This window comes from Tympanuchus pallidicinctus, unplaced genomic scaffold (genome assembly GCF_026119805.1).
Source record: "Tympanuchus pallidicinctus isolate F22 unplaced genomic scaffold, pur_lepc_1.0 scaffold1, whole genome shotgun sequence".
Taxonomy (NCBI): domain Eukaryota; kingdom Metazoa; phylum Chordata; class Aves; order Galliformes; family Phasianidae; genus Tympanuchus; species Tympanuchus pallidicinctus.
Window position 1 is genome coordinate 61,247,577 of NW_026294618.1, and position 9,297 is coordinate 61,256,873.

The 9,297-nt window shown below is 37.3% G+C and overlaps 1 protein-coding gene across 6 annotated transcripts in view; it reads left to right on the top strand.

Moving 5' to 3' along the window:
* RMND1 (required for meiotic nuclear division 1 homolog) overlaps positions 1 to 7,747 on the top strand; it is a 19,803-nt gene extending 12,056 nt beyond the window's left edge. For 2 of the 6 annotated variants that reach the window (XM_052687684.1, XM_052687674.1), the window contains exons 6-12: positions 1,626 to 1,726; positions 2,683 to 2,789; positions 4,742 to 4,875; positions 5,692 to 5,768; positions 6,297 to 6,417; positions 7,188 to 7,304; positions 7,563 to 7,747. In XM_052687684.1, the coding sequence (XP_052543644.1) occupies positions 1,626 to 1,726; positions 2,683 to 2,789; positions 4,742 to 4,875; positions 5,692 to 5,768; positions 6,297 to 6,417; positions 7,188 to 7,304; positions 7,563 to 7,595 (690 nt within the window). In that variant the 3' untranslated portion in view covers positions 7,596 to 7,747. Of the gene's footprint in view, positions 1 to 1,625; positions 1,727 to 2,682; positions 2,790 to 4,741; positions 4,876 to 5,691; positions 5,769 to 6,261; positions 6,418 to 6,588; positions 7,305 to 7,562 lie in introns of those variants that run through there. The other 4 variants (XR_008207908.1, XM_052687693.1, XM_052687704.1 and 1 more) reach the window with 4 other exon arrangements.
* The last annotated feature ends 1,550 nt before the right edge of the window (positions 7,748 to 9,297 follow it).

Genomic DNA, 9,297 nt, shown 5'->3' on the forward strand with positions numbered 1-9,297 from the left:
AATTCAGTAAAATGGCGTGTAGGAACTCACTATGAATGGACAAAATTGCTCTTTAAAAGTACTCCAGAACAAATATTAGGGAAGGAAAAACTAGTCTAAGCTAACGAACACTTAACAGAAGTAGTAATAACTATAGGCTGTTGTAACTGAGATTTGAAATTGTAAAATACTTTTTTCAGATGCCTCAGCAGTAAGGTTGTGCAATATCCTCCTCACTGTAGGGAAAGATAATAACAGATAACCAGTTCTAAATTACCCAAAAAGAAATATTTGCTTACCCATCCTAAGGATTAGGGCTTACCAAACACTCCAAAGAAAGGGATCACCAAGTAGAAATCCTTCCTTGTAGCAGCCAGCCCTAAAATGAGGCGTAGGGAGGCATGGAACCTGGTTCCACCTGTGCTCCCAGGGCTGGCTGTGTCCCTTCACCAGGTGCTCAGTCATTGGTTCAGGCCATGACTTAGCAATTCCCATACACCTACCAAAAATAGCAAGGGCAAAAAAAAAAAAAAAAAAATAGCTTCAAGGTGGAGTGCATCAGTTTTGTTAGAAGGTGATTCTGTGATCCAATCACCTCTCATTGCGAGAGTTTGCACTTAATGAATCCAAAAGATTTCTCATTAAATGTACTGTGTGACAGGTAGTCCCTTCCATAAAATTAGGCTGGGCCGGGAATAAACTCCTGTCAATTAATGGAAGCTTTTGTATCACTTTAAAAGAAAGCTGCCACTGAAACATAATTTCCTGTTATCCAGATGAATGGTAAAACTTTGGAAGCATGCGTATTACAAGGCACGTGAATTTCACACAGTCAGTCATGGTCTGTAAACCTTTGATAAACGTTACTCTGAGCTAGAAGTAGTTTTGGAACAGACTCTTCATTTGCTAACAGTGTAACTATTACTATACTGATCAATACTCCACAATGCCAACTAGGCTATCAGGATCCAGGTAAATATACCCCTGAAATCTGGCATACCGCATTATGGATTGACAGTTAATTCTGGCATTGTTTTAGCAGGACTTCCCTGGAAGCAGTGTAACTAACTGGTTGGCCTAACAATATACACTTCCTTACTGAAAAAAAATGAGAAAGAAAAAAAAAAATTACATATCTATCTATTTATCTATCTATCTATCTATATATATATAACTACAATATTCAGAATATATAATTGGTCACTGAAACGAAACTATTGATTTTAGCAAACTAGTAATTTTGGAAGAAATGGCCACCTGATGTATTTCTCCTGAAGATTCTTCCCACACTCAGACATCTGCCAAAGTCTTGTGCAGCTCACTGTTACACTTCTTCATTGAAGTCTTTACTGCTGCTGTGGTTAATCCTTACCTTGTTTTATAAATGCAGGCATTGAGTGATATTTTCACAGATCCTTTGCAGTTGTTCACAGGCACAAAATTCTTCCACATAGCTTCCAAAATAAACTGTGGTAATAACTGCTTCCTTCCAATACAAAAAAGTTACTAGCACAACTACTTGTTTTTATTTGAATAACATTAGTAAGCAGGAAATACACTTCATCAATGTATTACCTGCTAGCTCTTCATAGAATGATAATATGTTACAGTAGTAACTACTGTTATGTGTATTATCTTTTTCTTAGATGAAGAATATAATGCGAGTGCTGGAACAGCATGAAATTCAGCCATATGAAGTAGCATTAGTCCACTGGGAAAACGAAGAGATAAACTATAGAATAGGAGAGTAAGTATTTTCAAGTGCTTGTGTTTATTCAATAGCTTATAGACTTCTAAAACAAATTCAAGTGAAAGCAACTGGTAAAAATACACTTCCCAATTTTTTTTTTTCAAATGATTAAAACAGGGAGAGAACAGTAAACATAAATTCACAGATTTTCCTGAACTGCTACACTTTCAGTCAGCGACCTTTATGACTTGGTTATATGTTAGAGTTTGTAAATTATGAAGCTCCACATCCACACAACTGAACACATTCTTCAGCTGTCCCAAAGAGAACATAAATGCCTCGCAGGGAAAACAAATATCCATTATTGAGACAATTTGGATTTTAAAGGACATACAGAATTTTTCTGGATAAGCTCTAGGTTCAAATACAAAGTTGTGTTCTGCACTTACTTCACTTCCTAGAAAAGATATATCTTGAGTAATGTGGACAGATAAATCTGGCACCCATCCTATCTTTTTAACTACTTTTTTTCGTTATGGAGAGCAAATGATCTCTGTGGAGATACTTACCAATGTCACTGATGATGTCATTTATTTGTAATTTTCCAACAGCACCAAAAAACTGCACTCAGGAGACAGTAATGCCATAAGCTGAGCTAATGAGTTTGAGTTCATTTAAAGTAATTTGTTAAGAGGACAACTGTGGCTTTTTTTTGGTTGATTGGGTTTTGGTTTTGTTTGTTTGTTTGTTTTCTGGCCATTTGAAAACTGTGTGGACTATCCAGTTGTGGAGTTTGTGATTCCTGATGTAGTCTTAAGACTGAGGAACTTATTTTCAGTTATCTGTTTTGGTTATTTTTGTATTGAACATGAGTAAAATGCAACAAACGTGATAGCCGTGTAGATAATCGTTATCTTTATATAAAAACCAATCTTTCTTGCATTAATTGTTCTTTAAATGTTTCTTTGCTGTGTGGCTCAGTCGATGAAGATGCTTCAATCTTGTTCTTACAGAGGGCAATCAAAGCTTCATAAGGGAGAAATCTTGTTAAATTCTGAGCTGGATACTGATGAAGTAATTCTGCAGAAATTTGCCTTTTCAAATGCCCTGTGTCTTTCTGGTAAGTTCATCCTGTTGTGTACTATCAGTTAATTCCACAGATATAGTGAAATGTCACTGTGAGTGGGACTCGTACATTGAAAGGTTGAAGAAGACTTAGTGTCTTAGTGTCTGGTTTTGGTAACCTATATAAAGATTGATTGTGCATCAGTGGGAGGATTCATTCTTACTTTGTCTTCCTTAAATGTGAATTACTTTTTGCAACTTAAAGATGAACAGAACTCCTTAAGGAAATACTTTGCTAAAGACATTCTACTAAGCATCCCTTTGCCCACATTTGAGATTATTCTAGGATAGTCAAGAGTGCAGCCCAGTATTAAAAAGCAGTCAGTAATCTTAACTGATCATGAGATCAGTAACAGAAAAAAAAACTTGATACCAGCTAAACCAGACAGAGTTGTAAAACAGATTTTCAGCTTAGGAAGTCAAGCAGCATCAAGTGTGTGGACTGGAGTCTCAGACCATATTTTCCAGGATTGTTAGCAATGGCTGTGTGCCATGGTGGTACTTACGTCAGGAGGCTCTGAGAAGTCAGGCTCAGCAGTGATACTTCTGACCAAGGAAATAATCTCTGCTTCTTCAGACTTAGAATGAGGTAGTAAGTGGGAATAGAAACTAGCAGCAATAAGGCTGTCCTTAAGAAAACTTTAAAGGAAAACCTCTACTGCTTTTAGAGTAAATTACAAGAATCATATACTACGTGGGGGAACGTAACTCTAAACAGAAGACATCAAGAAACAGAATGCATGTTCTGGAAGTGATACACTGCTTGATCAAAACATACAGCATAATAACTAAATGGGTCTTGACTGCTGAAGAAAGAACTACTAAGGAAAAAAGCCTTTAGTTTTGCTATTGTTAAAGCCATAGCATGAAAAAGTGTTGCAATGTATAATAGAGCAAGGGATTTATTCCCAGGAGGTAACTGGTGCCAAGTTATGTTACTATGAAACATGTACACCATAAAGGAAGACAGTGCAATGTTCAGTATTATTAAGGGATGCAAGTATAGTCAAAGTCCAATTTCACACAACAGAAACTAACCTCTGTCAAATAATCATTGATAGCTGAAATGTCTATTTTCAAAGGCTAAATTAAATGCTGTTTAAGTGGCTGACTTGGATTACTCATAAAATGAACATGAAGAATGCTCAGCACTTGAGTTTATTGTGCTTCTTGACCAGTACAATTATGACCACAAAATAGTTCAAGAATTAAATCTTTTCTGTTTAATTTTTGAGTGGATGGAAGTAATTTTTGGAACCGGTCTGATGTTATTACTTCATTCTTCCTTGGGAATTTAAGGATTAAAGAACAGCCTGATTTTTGCATGTCGACACAGAAATCAACTTTAAGGCTCAAGCTGAGACACAGGAGAACTAGTGTTGGCATTACGTGGGATTAACAACTTCCAGAGAATACTTTTAATATTTGAAGTTAACATTATATTCACCAAAAAAAACAAAATTGGAGATTGTCTAAGTTTGGATTTAGCTTCAACAAATACAAGGAGTAGTGTCTATACAAGCTAATTCTCACTGGCTTGAGCACACTTCATTAAACACTGGACAGATGGAGTGAAAGTTCTGCACAATGCTGTAGAAATGCAGTGGAAACTTGACTGGCACCATGTGAAGTTAGCTTGATTCCAACAAGGCTAAGTACTTCTAGCATCTGCAATACCTCCTTGGAATGGAGTTTGCAAAGGCTTCATACACACAGTATAGCACTCAAAGTCACCAACCTGAGCTGAAGCAAAGCCTCTTCAGAGTCTGAACCAATCCACTGGAGAGGAGAGCTGAGCTCAAGGTGGTTCTGCAGGCAGATTTGTGTCATTACACAACCCAAATTTGTCTGCAGATGTATGAATGCATTGGTTATACAGTGTAATGGGTAATTCACTATGAATATGCTTGTGTCAGCGTGTCTTGAAACAGTGCTGTATTTTGGCAGATGTAGATGATTACTTGAAAGCATACACCCCCTCTCACAGCATTATGCTTTGTCACCTCTGTGTTGCAGTAAAACTGGCTATTTGGGAATCGTTATTGGATAACTTTGTGGAATCTATCCAATCAATTCCTGAGGTGAGGTCTTGTTTTTACCTTTCTCCTCATTTTCTCCTGTGCTATGTAAAATCTGGATCAGTCTAGATACAGCTGAGGATATAGAAAACACATTTGATTTTAAATTCATTAAGATAGAGAGCTCAGAACATTTTTAAAGGGTGGAACAAAAAACTGGCAGTCTGTAAAGGTCTGGGTCACAGCATGGGGAAAACTGCATTGGAATAACTTTTCCCATTCTGTGCCACTGCTACTTGCTATTGATAAATGTTGACAAGCAGCATTTAAAAGCCTGACCAAACACAGCATAGTGTGACAGCTTGGTCTCAAAGCAGTGTGCTGAATTTCAACGTAATTAAGAGATCATTGAGTGTTACACTTGAACTACACTTTCTCATGAAGTGCAATTAAAATAAGAAGTCTGTATGATGTCACATACAAAAATAAGATTAATAGGGTTCAAAAGATAGATCATTTATTATTAATGAAGAGAATAAATAGTAATACATTTTTTCAAGTGAGGAAGAAATCTGCAGAAAAAGCTGAACAGCAGCAAGGTAAAAAGAAAATTGTCATGCCTTAAAATTAGCACAGTATTGAGAGAGGACAAATGATTCACAGAAAGCGCTCCAGAATTCTTACCTGGGAGAACAGCTGAATGACAGTACTCTTATCAAGCTAGATAAGCAAGGCACTATGGAAGCTAAACTTAGGTGTAACTAAATCTGATATGTGTTTAGATTTTAAGTCATATATACTTCAGGCTGTACAGCTTTAGACTTCTTAACCACTAGTAAATGCTATTTGATCAGGCAGGTAAAACTTGTTACTTTGCAGATCCTAAAATCAAGAAGGAAGATAAAACTATCTCACGCAGATGTCATGCAGAAAATTGGAGAACTTTTTGCATTAAGGTAACGTTTTTTGTTATGCTGAAGATCGTATCATACAAAACTTAAAAATCAAGTAGTGCATGATACAAAAGCCTGAGAATACTGAAGACTTTATCTCCTAGCCTTTATAATGTTGAGACAGAAGCCTGGTTCTGAACTGTACTTCCATCCCCAGTGAGCATTGTCAGTCACACTTAAGCTTATTTCTATTTGAGAACTCTGTTAAGGACCTCCCCTGTAACTTTAATTCACATATTGATCATCTTCAGTGAGCTACCAGCATAGTGAAGGACTTCTGTACAAATAGAAGTCACGAAAAACTACAAGCGATTAATGCATAAGGTGTGCATGTTACAGTATTCTTGGAAAAGTTTCAGGAGATATTACCAGTTTTAAACAGTGACTACATGTGCGTTTTTATTATGAATGAGATCCTTCTCATATTTTACTGAACAAGAAAAACTTTGTAATTTTTAATTACTGTGTAAATATTTGCTCCTATGTGCACCAAAAGGAACTCTGAACTACTGCAGTAACCGTTCTTTTTAGACATCGCATAAATCTGAGTTCAGACCTGCTGATAACACCTGACTTCTACTGGGATAGAGAAAAACTGGAAGAGCTTTATGATAAAACATGCCAATTTCTCAATATTAATCGCAGAGTTAAGGTAGGTGTCTTACTGTTGTAACAATTTTCCATATTGCATTCAACTGTCATTGGCTCAGCCAGGCTACAGACTGCTCCACAAATGTCTGTTTTAATTTTTTAAAAAGACCAATAGGCTCCTGTACACCATCCCCCTTTCTGTGCTCGTAACCCACTCACATCTTTTACCCAGTTTAGGTTAACAACCATGCCTCAACCACCTAGACTTAAATGGATTCTGTACTTCCTGAGCCACTAACTTAGGCTTTAAATAGTTGTAAGAAGAGGAGCTTTAATTCTTTTTCTGAAGTGTGTGCAAGAAAACAAGTTAAAAAAAAAAAAAAAATGTGATGTGAAGCAGTCTTCTTACTGATGACATGATCATCCAGGTCAGTTCATTGCAGGGCAATGTAATGCTTACTGCTCTACCAGAATAAGCATGAGATACCTCTTCCAGTGGTACAGCAACCTTACATACTTATTTAGCTACTTTTGAGGCATTTCCATAAGCTGCATGTCATTTGCTTGCATTGTTTTGTGACTAAATGTCACCCAGTAGCTGTTTAATACCTGCATGTGCATATCTAAACTTGTATTTGTTTTTTTATGACTGTTGAAATAAGAGTTGTATTAGAACTCCCATTGCTTGTGCATGTTACAAGACTTTGCATTCTGCACTTTCACAGAAACGTTAACAGCTTTCTGCAGTGAGCCCCTTTATGGATTGTTTCCTTAGTGATCTCATACAACGTGTAGAATCCAGCTTTGCCCTGTGTTTGAAATCTGTTGCAGGTAATGAATGAAAAGCTTCAGCACTGCATGGAGTTGACAGACCTAATGCGAAATCACCTGAATGAAAAGCATGCTCTGCGCCTCGAGTGGATGATAGTAATACTCATCACCATAGAGGTTGGTTGGGGTGGGTTTTTTCCCCACTGCCACGTTGAAGAATGTAATAAGTGCAATTTATATACCTCAATTTGAAAAAAATCAAGATTAACTTATTCATTATTAACTTATTCATGTAATGTACAAGTCTTCAGTTCTTTGCAAGTAGCTTTTGAGTTGCAGCTATAGTTATTTTCTGGCTTATAGTTATTTTCTGAGCTGTTTTAAAGCTTGCTAAGAATTGGTCATTGATTTAATGATGTGTTTGCTATTTCACAGGTTATGTTTGAACTCGCAAGGGTAGTGTTCTGACATCAGAATAGACTCTGGAAGGAAACTGACAAAATGGTAATGACCATATAGCCAAGAAAATTCCTGTCTTACATGCTTCTGGAAAATAGAGGAATTGTCTCTCTTGATAAATATGTACATACTTTACTCAAATAAAGAAATTATGAACATTATACCAACTCTGTAACAGTGATATTAAAGTCTTAACCTATGGATGTGCTAGCATGAAGCTGAGGTACAAGTGATACAGTTGTAGGGGAATCTTGCCAGTCATTAGGCTGGATACAGAGCACTAGCACTTTCCTCCTACTGAACAGAGACAGAAGGATGGACCCCTTCTGGGCTGACCTTGTTAATTTGCTGACAGACTCTTGTGCCTTGTCTCCTTGACAGTTAAAGAGATGCTGATTATTTAACCACTTCCTGCATTTCTGGTAATTCCTTTGTCTTTCCCAGCTCCTTCTAGGATAGAAGCAATACTGTCCTGAGGAAGACTAGTTTCCAGGAAATAAGCTTCCTATAATACTGCTATTCGTTCTAACAAGAATAGAATTGGGCAGAGCTAGGAAAAACTAGCTGACTACAGATCTGTCCATTGTAAGAAGCACTAACTCCTCCTTAACAGTAGGCTTTTCTCCTCAGAGAATCAAAACAGGTAATACCTGGAGATCCTGGTTCTGGAAATAGCTCAACTACCAGTTCTGTGAGCTGCTGAGAAGGTCTGAGCTGTCAGCCTTATTCACGGGAGTGAATCAGTCAGCAGAACAGCTTAATGACAAAGCTTGCTATTAACTGCAGAACAGCTCCTCAGCACTGATCTCTTACATATTTAGAGAAGTAGTACATTAGATCCATTAAGTGGTGCATGGTTTTTCCTACATAACTACTGTAACAGAGAATTAAACTTTAACTGTCATTATTCTAGCAAACTTAACTTTTTTTTCTTAAACACACAAAATAGGCTCCCCCTTCCTCCCCAATTTAAGTGTAACACCTGAGCCTGAGACACTAAGTTTCCATTCATCTCACATATTTAATAGCTTTAGTATTTCAGCTCAAGCTGCTAAAAAAGTAACTTTGCAGGCTAAATGCATCCATCAACAAAAGTGATTATAACAAAGGCATTTGAGGACTCCAAGATGCTCTTTAAATGCATGAAGCGTCTAGGTTTGAATATCTCAGGTGTTCTGTCTTAAGATGGTGCTTAAGAGTTAGCAAGTCAAACACTCTAAAACAACAGAAGCATGGTTAGTTTTGCAACTTTACATCAGTTTCTGTCTGCACAGATGACGAAGGTTGTGAAATCCCAAAGACTTCTCCAAGATTCCAACACCCTTTGCTGTACTGAGTGGCTATTCAGTGTTATTTCTGCAGTTAAGCTGTAACTGCATATTAAAATTTTGTATCAATCTGCTCCAACCCTCCAGCATCGGCAGCTGCATCCTCAGCATGAGGGTTTAGGTTTGTTTTTCAGTGATGAACTGTACAGTCTGACAGTGAGAATATCGTCACTATATTAAATGGAGATCCCAGACAAAGCCAGGAATACAAACATACCAAGAACTGAACTTGAGCCTTCACAGCAAAATATGCTAGTACAGCAACCCCCAGAATGGAGCAGAATTAGCATATTTCTCCCATTGGCAATCTTCAGCCCTGCTTCAAGCTGGGCAGCTGATAGAGGTCTTGTGCAAGTTTACTGCATGACCTGATTAGCAGGGTG